This window comes from Saccostrea cucullata, unplaced genomic scaffold, assembly GCF_032062105.1.
Source record: "Saccostrea cucullata isolate Sc308-1 unplaced genomic scaffold, CSIRO_AGI_Scuc_v1 ctg924, whole genome shotgun sequence".
Lineage (NCBI taxonomy): Eukaryota > Metazoa > Mollusca > Bivalvia > Ostreida > Ostreidae > Saccostrea > Saccostrea cuccullata.
Window position 1 is genome coordinate 311,503 of NW_026929623.1, and position 14,561 is coordinate 326,063.

The 14,561-nt window shown below is 34.4% G+C and overlaps 1 protein-coding gene across 1 annotated transcript in view; it reads left to right on the forward strand.

Annotated features, from left to right (window-relative positions):
- The window catches only part of LOC134281487 (uncharacterized), a 59,348-nt gene that overhangs the window by 20,766 nt on the left and 24,021 nt on the right, over positions 1-14,561 (forward strand). Inside the window, exons 2-6 of the mRNA XM_062763949.1 lie at positions 3,722-3,766; positions 5,985-6,096; positions 8,101-8,259; positions 9,242-9,400; positions 12,446-12,518. Of these exons, the coding sequence (XP_062619933.1) occupies positions 3,725-3,766; positions 5,985-6,096; positions 8,101-8,259; positions 9,242-9,400; positions 12,446-12,518 (545 nt within the window). The 5' untranslated portion in view covers positions 3,722-3,724. The remainder of the gene's footprint in view (positions 1-3,721; positions 3,767-5,984; positions 6,097-8,100; positions 8,260-9,241; positions 9,401-12,445; positions 12,519-14,561) is intronic.

Genomic DNA, 14,561 nt, shown 5'->3' on the forward strand with positions numbered 1-14,561 from the left:
AGTATAAGGCAAATACACATTACATGTCCTTATCTAGACATATTGTGCAAGACTTCTTTTAAATGATTCTCATATACCATTTACCCCGGTACTTTATTCGAACATTTACTTGTTTGAAAAGTCAATAAAGTACATTTCATAAAGCTTGATAATCTTGTTTACTCGCCAGTCTTCCCGTACAAGTAGTAGTTCATAATATTACTAAACGGAAGTATTCAGTATCTGTATAAAAATACAGAATGATCGATTTAAGAAGAAAAGCTGACTCCTGAAAGTTCAAGAGGTAGGTTGCGTTGCCTAGAAGAAGTAAGCATCCCTCGTTGACAGGTTACACCCGCAGTGAGCCTACGCATCTGGAGCTCTCTGATATCAATTCATTTACAAAGTCTCTGCTCAGTCATCCTTTTTTTCTCTGACTAGCCAGCTGTAGATCTACACTACTCCAAATTCATTATTCTAAAGAATTTAATTTGTCATTTTTTTAGTTTTTTGCTATATTAGGCTTTACAATTACCTAACTTCAATAGAGCATGAAAGACAATTAAATTTTCAACATCAACATAATTGTTTTCATCCAGAGAACGATAGGATGCCACCAAAAGAGAACTTTTAAAAATGCACTTCCTGTCTTTCAAACTGAAGAAATCTCATTTTTAAATTTTGAAACATGCATTCTAATCTAATTAAAATTTATTTAAATGTTCCAAATCCGCTACTGCTTCTCAAACATCTAACATCCCATTCGGGGTCACATCAGAGCGACCTTTCGATTATGAATACATGTACTAGTAAACACAAAAACTTTGGTCATCTAGATTCAAGCCTCGGTAAACAATTCTCAAATTAATTCCACGGCTACATATCATCATTATTGATACTGTCTTACGTTGAATTAAAGTAATTCTGGAATCAATTTCATGTATAGTCTGTAGTCTGGCATCTGCACGTGAATAATGCAAACGAAAGAGCACAAACTATACAAGATACCCTCACGTCATACATAACACAGCTTATGCAAAGCATATTTTGTTTACTACAAAACTCCTCGGCTGTTTTGGTTCGGTGTTGAAAACAAGAAACCCATCTGATCTATAAGCCAAGATTTCGGAGGAACCGTTTTCTTTGGCTAATCGAAGATTCACTCTTACATGACCCCAAATATGATGTTGTTAGATGTTTGAGAAGCAGTAGCGGATTCGGAACATTTAATTTTAATTAGATTGCATCCATCTGTGACATCAGTTTGGAAGTTATTGGTTTTACTATTAAGTAAAGTATTACAAAAACAGAATGCCTGTTATTTTTTCTCTGATAACATTGGACAAAGATATGCATACTTAAATATCATCATTTCATGCACTTTTTTCGGTACGTATTAGATGAAAGCATGCTAACCGCTTTTCAGTACTTTCAGTACTTTGATTTTTTAAAGGGGCCAATTGAGACACTTACTATATATCGCTCTTTAAGAAAAAGGAATGAAAATTTAACTAGGGTTTTTTTTTTAATACATTGGCATATTGTGCAGGACCCTGGGACAGAGTTAAGATACATTGGACAAAATGATACTGGCAGAATACTCGTTCTAATTAGTGTTTTTATGTAAGTCCAATGTTTGCACGTTTTCTGTTAATATCATTAAATATAATGTTCATCCTTTTACTGTGTAACTATAGCTGCAGATCAGTAGCTCTCCAAAAAAAAAAAATATTTTGACAGACCGGACAGCTACATTGCTATCCATTGAAAAATAAACTGTAAATTTATTGCGCACAAAATCTTGTGCTTAGTACTGGATTAATTCTTCCAAATTCTTAATATCTCAATAGCAAAAAAGATACATTTAAAAATAATTCATTTTTCCTCTATAAACTACTCTCGGAGTTGACATCTGCACAAAGTGCGCTGGACTGAATTATCTTACTTACCAAAATGCAGTATAAATAGACGATATGTGTGATGATCTCAATTTCAGGACTAGTAGGGCTATTAACAACAATTACAAGGAATTTTTTATTGTGGAAACAGTGAAAGAATATGTTAGAAACACACGATTAGTATTTATTTTGAGATGAAAGTATAAAACACGGAGAAATAAATCGAGAAACGGTGCACTTTTTTGTGCGCAATATACAGTTTTTAGCTCACCTGAGGCAAAGGCTCAAGTGAGCTTTTCTGATCACAATTTGTCCGTTTTCTGTCGTCGTCGTTGTCGATGTAAACTTTTCACATTTTCATCTTCTTCTCAAGAACCACTGGGCCAATTTCAACCAAACTTGCTACAAAGTATCTTGGGTAAAGGGGATTCAAGTTTGTTCAAATGGAGGCCACGCACTTTTCCAAGGGGAGATAATCATGAATTAGAAAAAAAATAATAGGATTTTTAAAAAATCTTCTTCTCAAGAACCACTGGGCCTGGAAAGATGAAACTCATGTGGAATCATCCTCAGGTAGTGTAGATTCAAGTTTGTTCAAATCATGACCCCCGGGGGTAGGGTGGGGCCAAAATGGCCGATCAAAGTTTTACATAGGAATATATAGAAAAAATCTTTAAAAATCTTCTTCTCAAGAACCACTGGGCCTGGAAAGATGAAACTCATGTGGAATCATCCTCAGGTAGTGTAGATTCAAGTTTGTTCAAATCATGACCCCCGGGGGTAGGGTGGGGCCAAAATGGCCGATCAAAGTTTTACATAGGAATATATAGGAAAAATCTTTAAAAATTTTCTTCTCAAGAACCACCGTTCCAGGAAAGATGAAACTCAAGTGGAATCATCCTCAGGTAGTGTAGATTCAAGTTTGTTCAAATCATGACCCCCGGGGGTAGGATGGGGCCAAAATGGCCGATCAAAGTTTTACATAGGAATATATAGGACAAATTTTCTTCTCAAGAACCATCGAGACAGGAAAGATGAAACTCCTGTGGAATCATCCCCAGGTAGTGTAGATTCAAATTTGTTCAAATCATGGCCCTTTGGGGGTAGGGTGGGGCCAAATGGCCGATAAAAGTTTTACATTGGAATATATAGGGAAACCTTTTAAAGTGATATTTATAGGGAATCATCCTCAGTTAGTGTAGATTCTAGTTTGTTCAAATCATGACCCCCTGGGGGGTTAAAATTCAAGCCCCCTTCTCCCCACCCACAATGAACTTTCAGTTCTGATCTGATATGTGCTTTTTCCTAGCCAATTGCTCAGGTGAGCGATGTGGCCCCTGGGCCTCTTGTTTATTCAATGGGTGGCACTGTAGCTCTCCAGTCTGTGATTTTTTTCGGAGAGCTACAGATCTGCAGCTACTATGTAACAAGAAACAAATCAAAATATAATTTGAAGGTATTTCCCTCCTATGGTGACGGGTACTTAAGGATAACTAATTCAGTTTTTATACATCAAATAAGTTACAACATACATTGTTGTCTTGCTCACATTTTTCTTTCCACTGATTTTCATTGGGGTTTCTCCTAGATTAAAATTTTTGTGTATGCCAGTTACTTGGGGGTGAATTTCACATTTTACTGGAAGACGTCACCTCGATTCAGTACTTTCAGTACTTTGATTTATTAGTGTGGGACGTACTGTATGCCTTAATTAAAGACGATATTCTTTGAGGTGATCAAGCTCTGTAATCTCTGATTAATACCTATCATATTATGTTTTAAGTCTTCAGCAAGGTCATCAATTTGTTACTCAAATAAACATTTAATTATGATATTTCTTACAGACTATGAAAGTGAGAAGGTTGCTATGTAATGTGGAAATTGCATTGGTAAGTTTTTTTTAATTGTTTTATATTTACTAGCTTTGTACTTTATCATTTGACCTGGACCTCTTGTTCATGCATTAGTATTAAGCAATATCAGTATATTGATTTCTTAGAACATATCTTGGTAAAATGTGTTGAGCTGGCAAGGCATTAACTTTAAAGTCATATATTATATATACTCTATTCATGACTATCTCCAAGTCAAAATTTTTTTTAAAGCTATATATGCCGTATTACTGTTTTATTTTAAAAGTAATAAATATATGTGGTGTCTCATCAAGTTATATAAGTTATATACTTTCTGGAAATAAGACATTTCCACTCCATCACTTTTAAAAGTTATGAAATATTATTCGGTAAAAATTATTTTCTCTCCGTGTCGGATAAAAAACCGCCTCTTATTGAAATATTCATGATCACGTTGTCTCGCATGTTTACAGCAAACAATGGTCCAGTCTCGTGAATGAACCGAAAAGCATGATGGTCTACTATGGTTTTACTACAAACACGTGAGTTAGGGATTGTCAATATTGAGAACACCTCAGAGTTGGTTGCTTTTTGTACCGAGGAATAATCACGTGCAATTGTCTTTTCAATGGACATTTTCGGTTGGGTGAACTTCTACAGCAGTCAGCGACTATGGATAAAGAAGTGTGGAAACCATGTTGTGCCAAAACGAAATAACCAATACAAACAAATGATATAATTTGATCAATCAAAATGGTTATTAGATACATTCGATTCTGCATTTCTTAATGGTTCAAAACAACAAAAAGTATTCCACAGAATAGCATATATAAATCTGCACGTCAATATACCGAATGCCAAAACCAGAATACTACTAGATAATTATATTCTTTACATGTGAACCACAGTATTTCTGACCCCTTGAAAAAAATATGAAAAATCTTGCGAGTAGCTTATCAGCATTGGCTCGGGCTAATTCGAAAGTGAAATTTGGAGTTTGGCAGTAAATTGTAGTGAATGAATAAAATTTAGTAGTGAAAGATATTGCATGGAACCTATTTTACTTGTCAGATTTCTTCGAACTAGTTGATTTTTATTCTAACTGTTCTATTCCCCCACCCAATTTAAAAAAAAAAAAACGATGCTACCTACCTGAATTAATTTTTCTTAATGGTGTTCATCGAAATGCTTGGTTGTGCTCTCAAACTGGAATAGTTTTTAGAGGCCTGGAATTCCTTGACCAATTTTATTTTATTAGCCCAACTATATTTCTAAGAAGGCAAGATGTATGGTATGTAAGTTTCATCTACATATGTTATGTAGTTCATATTAAAAAACGAAAAGGGATAATTGACGATATCCCATTCAGGGTGTAAACATAGCAGTTTAAATTACTTTCCATACATTGTATTTGACATAAAATATCTTTTGCGCATAATATGCGCTCCATACTGAAGATCGGTAAATGTTCACCCAACCGAAAATGTCCACTAGCAGTACAGCACGGGGAAACACTAAACAAACGGACCTGTACAATGGAGTGGGGAAAACTTTAATTTTCATCATTGTTAATCATTTGTATGCAAATATGAGCATGGGATTAGTAGATAATAATGTACATAATGCATCAAGTCTTTCTGAGAGCGATTTAAAAAACTAGCCTTTTTGAAAAACACATGTAGTATTTTATGTAGTAACACATAAATGCATTAAATGCAACTCATTGAGCTGATTGGTCTATTTGTGTCCCTCACTGAACAGACGTCAAAAAAACATTTTCCTCGACCTGATGATTCTTGTGATGCTTTTCCCGCGTACATGCGCAGATCCAGGATAAACGTCAGTCCTTTATAAATATGCATGAGAATATCATGTTCTTTTCCTGACTAGTACTTTGTTAATACCGAATAAAATTTCGTCGAATTTGCAAAAATGCTTCATTTTTGGTAGCTTATCATACTCCAGAAATTTTTGTTCGGTTTCAGCTGTGCAAAAATACTGTTTAACACGGCATACATATCTTTAAAAATTAGAATTTTGACTATATGAAACAAACACTGGAATTTTAAAGGAAATTTTGATAGAGGAAAGAAGGTAATCCAAAAGATCCATTAAGTCAATGGGCCTCTTTAAAATCTCTGACAGAATTATCCATGACATCAGAGTTATATGTGTTCAACATATTACATGTATCATATCATCACGGCATGCTTTAAAAGGGAGCTTGTATAATCTGATCAAATATTTATTTCAGGTAAATGTTATTCTACTCATACACTATGCTGATTCTATGAGTGAATGCCCAGTTAATGATGGTTATGTTAGAAGGGGACCTATTTGCTGCAAATCTGTCAAATGTAAAATAAGTAAGTAATAAGAATTGATCATTATGTTCAACAGAGCCATAGGTTAACATGGCTTTTTTTTCTTCTAAAAAAGTCTGCTTAATGATAATTATTTGTTATTATTCTTTGGTTGTCTTTGTACCCTCAGTACCTCAATGTCTCAGATATGTTGATTATCTGGCATAATTCCATCCCCCAGTCCTGAAGATATTATGTATTGTATGTCAGTTAATTTTGGCATGCTGTAGAAGTTATTTAATTTGGCAGATCAAAAATAATTTGCCATATAAAATGTATAATGTTTATGCCAGAAAATACCATAAAATTTAAAGAGAGATCTGTAAAACCATTGCCTTTCCCTCCAGTCTGTGAAATAAATCTAGGTAGTCAGCAGGTTCAGAATGTTATTATGTACATAAATACGAAATATCGCCAGTACCTCACAGTTATCTAAGTTACTATCTAAGTTGACATTGTTTAAAAACCTTCAATTTACGCCGACGATTTTTTGTTGCTTACTATGGGTATTTTTGCGTGTTTTAAACTTTCCCCAGCTTTGAAAATTATTTTAAATGATATTTAATAATTAATCATACATTCAATTTCAATTCCTGATCATTTACTTACCTCTCAATGCTAACAAATGGCTGTTTAAGGTTACAGACATCGAAATGGAACTCTTTTAAACCGACATTACAAAATTATATACAGGAGTGTTCCTGGACCGTTAAAAGGTAAACAAAGTATCAAATATAAGAGTTAAATATATGAATTATTATAGGATACCATTCTAAAAGCCATAGAAAGCTTAAACTACACGAAATAAATCCCTAAAGTAGCGACGAAAAATCGTCGGCATAAATCGAAGGTTTTTACAATGCTTTGATCTGTAGCTCTCTGCTTTATCTGTCTGAATTTTCTCAAGCAGAGAGCTACAGTTCTGCAGTTACAAGAACCACTGTGCCAGGGAAGATGAAACTCATGTGGAATCATCCTCAGATAGTGTACATTCAAGTTTGTTCAAATCATGACCCCTGGGGGTAGGGTGGGGCCACAATGGCCGATCAAATTTTTACATAGGAAAATATAGAAAAAATCTTTAAAAATCTTCTCAAGAACCACTGGGCCAGGAAAGATGAAACTTATGTGAAATAATCCTCAGGTAGTGTAGTTTCAAGTTTGTTCAAATTATGACCCCTGGGAATTGGGGGGGGGGGGATGGCTGATCAAAGTTCTACACAGGACTAGATAGGGGAAATCTTAAGTATTTCAAAGCCATGATTAGTGATTTTTATGTGGAATCATCCTCAGGTAGTGTAGATTCTAGTTTGGTCAAATCATAACCCCCAGGGATAGGGTGGGCCACAATGGGGGATCCAAGTTTTACATTAAAATATGTATTTTAAAAAAAACTTCTCAAGAACAGCAAAGCCAATACTAGTAATACATGTACAAGTATTTATATGGAAGCATTTTCTGGTAGTGTAGAATTAAAATTGTTCAAATCATAACCACCAAGGGTAGGGTGGGGCCACAATGGTGGATCAAAGTTTTACATAGAAAAATAAAGGAAAAAATCCCAAGAACAGAAAAGCTATGTTTAGTCATATTGACATTTAAGCATCCTCGTGTATTGAAGATTTAAATTTATTCAAAAAATCATGGCCCTTTGGGGGTTGGGAGGGAAACATGGGGAATCAGATTCAAATTATTTTGAAGTTATTTATAGGAAGAAAATGTTTAATAAAATCTTTTTATCAGGAGTATCAAAGTCATATGCTGTAGTAATATGAAGGCTATCTCAAGTAGTATTAAAATTCACCCCCCCCCCCCTTTCAGTGAATCTTTGAGTTCTGATCTGATTTGTGATTTTTCCTAGCCAATTTGCTCAGGTGAGTGATGTGGCCCCTGGGCCGCTTGTTTCAATATTTTCCTACAACTTTCGAGGTGCATCGATTACATGAGAGCACCTTTACACATGACTTTTCGATACCAGTTTTTGTATACTGTATACTTGTTTTGTAGATCACGATTATATTTTATGTAATGGTACCACTGAACTAGGACAGGACCAGTGTGTTCCATGTCCAAAAGGCACTGTCAATCTGGATGCAATTGACACCAAAGATGTTGATTATCATATTGAAGTCTGCAGAAAACCTGATTGTGTTTGTGGCCCAGAAGGTAAGTTTTCTCATTTAAGAATCTCAAATACTAACTGATTGAGTCACTGATTCATGAATGTAAGTACCTGCAAGGTAATTGTCAGTTTATTGTCAGTTTGACAGTTTGATAATTTTAAAGGCTGCAAAAACCAAAATTTTCATAAATAAGTTGCAAATGACTCCTAGAAAGAAAATCCTATCCTCATTATCAGAAGAGATACATGGTATAGGTACATGCAGGATATACTGTATACCCTTTTCACAAAATATGATTTTCCGGACAATATAAACATGGTAATTTAATAGTGCATGGTGAATAAAAATTGAAAAGTTTTTCAACTAGTAAAAATTGTTTTGAATATGCTTTACAGCTGCAAATGACAAAAGATATTTTTCTACATTTGGTACCGCACTTGCAAGCAGCATAGCCTACTCTTCAGGGCATGATCCATGGTATCAGCAGTATCATTGACTTTTTTTTTTACATCGATGAATCTTGGTATTTATGAGCAAATGCTGTAAAATGCCTTTTTCTTTATTTTGCTTTGAAAACAGCATGAACTAAAAATGTTTCAACTATTTCACCTTTGAATATCTTGACATGCTTTCCTTGCATTGACACTTCTAAAACTGTGAAAGAATTTTTTTAAATTCTTAATTTTGTTTGCAGCCGATTTGGTGCTTTGCATCAATTTCACTTGTTAATATTAAATTTGTCATTACTTGTGAGAGCTATACCCCCTTTATTTTTAAGTATTTTAAAGCTAAGAGTATAAATATATAATCGATAAAATTAAAATGCATGCAGCATACAACATGATTTTATCTTTTCATCACAATGGTCAAAAAATTAAGTTCAAGCTAGACCTCTTTCCCAATTCAAAAGAAGAGATACATTTTTAGCTCACCCGATACAAAATTCTTGGGATATTATAACAGATCTTTATATGTGGTCAGTCTAAATTTTAGATCAAGTTCATTCCAAAGTATCTGTTTTTCAGAAGCTAAGCTTATAAATCCTGCAGAATGTATGGTCACTGGAAGAAAGATGTGTGAGTGTGACAGGGACAGAGGTTTCTGTGGCCATGATCCCATGATTTGCCAGCTGTCACAAAAACCAGAGCAACCTTTGGGAAAAGGAATTGAACTGACTCAGGACTGTAAGTTATTTCTGAAAACAAACATAAAAGAGCTGTACATGTGTATGTACATGTACAAAGTTTTGATATTCTGAAGTGCAAAAGAAATGCAACAAACAGTGATCTTTAAATATTTGAATTTTTTTATCTAATGAATTTCAAAAATGAATGTATAAAGGTAAATCTCATTTAAAAAACATAAGAGATAAAAATGTTAAATTATTATCTTTTAGCTTAAATTGTAACATATGGCTGTTTTCAGATTCCACAGCTATATTTCTTGTGACAAGACCATCTTTTAGTTATACCAACAATTTTGACCTACTTTTGAAAAACTTATCTTTGCCATAACCTTTGAACAATATGTGCTAAGCAGATGCTAAGGCTTTTACATTTCACTTGTATATTTCTTATAACAAGCTTTTCCCTGGATACCTTAAATTTTTACCTTTTGACCTTGACATTGGAGATTGACCTACTTTTAAAAAACTTAATCTTAGTCATAACTTTTTAAAAGGTCAATACTTGGGCTTTCATATTTCTAAATATATTCATTGAGTTGACACAATTAAGTCCTTTGTTTAGGAAATAACATTTATGATCTCTTGACCCTGACCTTGGAGTAAGACTTATATTTGATAAACTTCAACCCTTGCCGTTAGCTGCCATATGAGGCATCAATATGTCACAAACATTTCTTGTTTATTGTCAAATTGTTCTTCATGTCAAATGTAATTATATTTTTCAACAATTGAACAATTTCAGTGTTTTTATTCCTGCACAAAAAAAGAGGAGGATTCTGAAGTACTTTTTTGGTACAAAAACCACTGTTGATTGGAGCCTTGGATGTTTGCTTTGGCTTTTTCTTTGATTTTGATATTTTTTTTTATTGGAATTTTCATTAACTATGAAGTTATTGTTTCTAATTCAAAGATATTTGAGGTTTTCCACTTTGCCATTTTGAATCTTATTCATTTTTTCTTAAAGTAATATGCAATGTACTTGTATCAGTACCTTTTAATATACCTTTCCAACTGATAGTTGATATTGTTGATTTGTGATTATAGTACATGTGTACCTCAGATATTCATAGACAGAAAAAAGTGTATTTATCATCAGAAGTTTATTAGGATATCAAATCTTGATGATGAAAATCCTTGTTATTCAAAGAAAAATCAATACAATTATAGTTTTAGCAGTTATTTCCCTAAAATTGGATTTAAAAAGAGGCGAATAACATTCATTAAACTTTATAAAAGTCACACAAAGGTCCTTCAGTTGGAACCGTTAAGTTACACAGACACTGGATAAATAAAATTCAAAATTTTTTTGTGTATTTGTCTTGAAATAGAATACTTTTACCTTTTATTACTCAATCAACAAAAAATTTTATGTTATGTTTGGCACTGTATGTTCTTTCATAGATGTGTTATTGTCGGCATTTCTTGCCACAATAGATTTCAGAAATTTTGTCCTCTTCCTACAATCTTAGCTGAAGGTCACCCTAAACAAAGTTAGAGTGACATTCATTCAATATGTTTTGAAAGATATAGTCTCATAATTATACCTCCTTCAAACAAAGTTTGGGGGGGTATATAGGAATCACCTTGTCCATCTGTCTGTCCGTCCGTCCGTCGGTCTAGCTCTCCGTCTGTCTGTGCAAACGTGTCTGGTCCATATCTTTCTTACGGAGGGACATTAGAACCTACTACTCCACACAAAGATTGCCCATGACCCAAGGGTGTGTCATGACCTTGACCCAAGGTCATTTGGGGAAGTTCAAGGTCACTGAAATTTTTTTCATAATTTGTGTCAGGTCCATATCTTTCTTATGGATAAACTTGGTAGGTTCTCATTCTACATAAAGATTGCCCTTGACCTAAGGGTGTGTCATGACCTTGACCCAAGGTTATTTGGAGAAGTTCAAGGTCACTGGAAGTAAAATTCATAATTTGTGTCAGGTCCATATCTTTCTTATGGATAAACTTGGTAGGTTCTCATTCTACATAAAGATTGCCCATGACCCAAGGGTTTGTCAGGATCTTGACACAAGGTCATTTTTGGAAGTTCAAGGTCACTGGAAGAAAAAGTTCATAATTCATGTCCCATTCATATCTTTCTTATTGATAAACTTGGAAGGTTCTCATTTCACTCAAAGATTGCCCATGACCCAAGGGTGTGTCATGACCTTGACCCAAGGTCATTTGGGGAAGTTCAAGGTCACTGGAAGAAAAAGTTCATAATTTCTGTCTGGTCCATATCTTTCTTAAGGATAAATTTGGTAGGTTCTCATTTCATACAGAGATTGCCCATGACACAAGAGTGTGTCAAGACTTTGACCCAAGGTCATTTTTGGAAGTTCAAGGTCACTGAAATTTTTTTCAGAATTTCTGTCCGGTCCATATCTTTCTTAAGGATAAATTTGGTAGGTTCTCATTTCACACAAAGATTGCCCTTGACCTAAGGGTGTGTCATGACCTTGACCCAAGGTCATTTGGAGAAGTTCAAGGTCACTGGAAGTAAAATTCATAATTTGTGTCAGGTCCGTATCTTTCTTATGGATAAACTTGGTAGGTTCTCATTCTACATAAAGATTGCTCATGACCCAAGGGTTTGTCAGGACCTTGACCCGAGGTTATTTGGTGAAGTTCAAGGTCACTGGAAGAAAAAGTGCATAATTCATGTCCCGTTCATATCTTTCTTATGGATAAACTTGGTAGGTTCTCATTTCACACAAAGATTGCCCATGACCCAAGGGTATGTCATGACCTTGACCCAAGGTCATTTGGGAAACTTCAAGGTCACTGGAAGAAAAATTTCTTAGTTCATGTGTGATACATATCTTTATTATGGAAAAACTTACTTCTGAAAAACCCAGCGGGGGGTATTTTGTCCCGTTTGGACAGTTCTAGTTGAAACAGTGTTTGCAAACAAGTTAAATTTAACCATCAATTGTTTTTACTGCTTATGTAACTTGAAAAATTAGTTGAAATGCTATAGCTATATGTTGTCTGTTCTGCTCTTTAGGTAGTTTATTTCCAGTTTAATGGAGTTGTCTCTTTACAGGCACATTTGAACCATGCAAGCCTGGATTCTTCAAAGAAAAGAAAGGACTGGGAAAATGCGAAAAACATCAAGAGTAAGGAATTTAGTTAAGAATAACTGTAATAGCTTCCCAAGTTATATTAGTATACTTTAAAATCAAATATTTTTGAGTGGATATGATTTTAGCTCTACTGGTCAGAGACCAGAAAAGCTTATGCGATGGTAAAGTGTCCGTCTAGCTGTCTGTCTGTGAACAGTTTTTCAAAATGCTTGTCCCAGTGATTGGGAAAGGCTTGCACCATAGTCCCATTGAAGTGAAAAATGCATCGGACAGACGGTATTTCGACTGAAAAAATATCATACCTTTATCTCATACGTGTTGGTGATACAGGCCGTTGGATAAACTTATGTTTTATCAACGGGTAGATGCTTTATCAATAGCACTTCCGGTTTTGACACGATCCCTCGCTTCAAGATTTTATTTTATTGAAACTTTTATTTGTAAAAATTGTTGCCCTTATAAAATGAATGATAAAGGGTAGCAATATCGTTAAAAGCAAGAAAAAGACGGGTATATGTTAAAGAAGTGTCTTATTTTATCAAGAACCCATTGGTTATTTGAAGACAGATGTTAACACCCCCCCCCCCCCCCCAAATCGTTTTCGGAGAAAGTAAAGCCTACCAGTTAAGTTGTTGTTATAAGACTCCTTTGACATCTTTAAGAATGTTTTCTTATATTATACTATGTATGCCTACCTAGTAATGTAGGTGTAACTTACCATGGATCAGCAAACAATCTAGACAAAGTCTAGGCCCCTAGCCTTGCCTAGCACGATTTGTACTGCCATCGTAAAAAGAGTTGATTTTCACGATCCCCATAGTCGTAACAACTTTCAGTCAAAAGTTCGTTTGATGTAAAGCTCTAGCAATTGTCACATGATGTTTTCAAAGACACAGATAGCAAATATTCTAAATTTTAAACTCGATCTACTTTCTCTCGATGCATGTAAACATCAACGGTGCTACGTCATCAAGTTATACGTCATCAATTTGATTTTGGCAGTCATTCATGTAGTTTTGCGGGGGAAGTCTCAAAGTTTTATTAAAACGAAAGTCGTATGAGATAAATAGAACATCTATAATTGTGTGATTTGATTTTGGCTTTATCCAACTCGTTGAAATGGTGTATATTCGCTCGGCATATACACCATTTCAACTCATTGGATAAAGCCAATATCAAATCGAACAAAATATAGATATCCTCTATTTATCACAGTCAGGGATTTATCTAGCTATTTTGTTTTACTACCGTTTTATATGTAAAGGTGAAAAATGAGAGCCGCAGGCTCGATCTCAGCGCCGGAGGCGCAAGTATTCTAGGGGGGTCCGGGGGCATGCCCCCCCTGAAATTTTTTTAATAAATGGAGCAAAATCCTGCATTCTTAGAGCTTCTGAGGGTCATTTGTAGACCTTTACAAAGGCCACAAAAACTTCACTTTTTAGACAAAATATTAAATAACAAAAAAAAAAAAAAAAAAAAAATTAAACCAGGTCAATACTTTATTTAATTTTTTCTCTCAATATCTATCACAAATCAATTCTGTTTTTCATGTTTCACTACTAACATTGTTTTTGTTGTTACTCCATTCTTCTGATCCATAGTGATATAAGCTCCTTCTTACTAATCTACACTTTTCTTTTTAACTCTGCAATCCAGACGTATATTTTGACATCAATGGACATGGCACATGTTTACCGATCATTATCAAATAGAAGTTTGAATATTTTACTCTCTCTTTTAAAAGCGTTTGAATGACTAGGATGGTAAATTAGGATATGCTGTTAAACTTCAATCGGACAAAAACGGAAAATTTAAATATTCTCTGTTTAATCAGAGAATGTTCTATCTGAAAAGGGGAATTTTTTCACTTTTTTCAAGAGGGGAAAGGTACTGTTTACCGGTAGTAAAAACAGCCTTGATAAATCCCTGACAGTGCTTTAAAATCCTTGATATGGATATACTTTTATATTTTATCTAAGAAATTACCCTCAAATCAAATTTATTTGATGATATCGTTGCACAAATATGGAAAGATTCAACATGCCTTACTCTGCCTTAGAAAGGCTTTAAAATGCT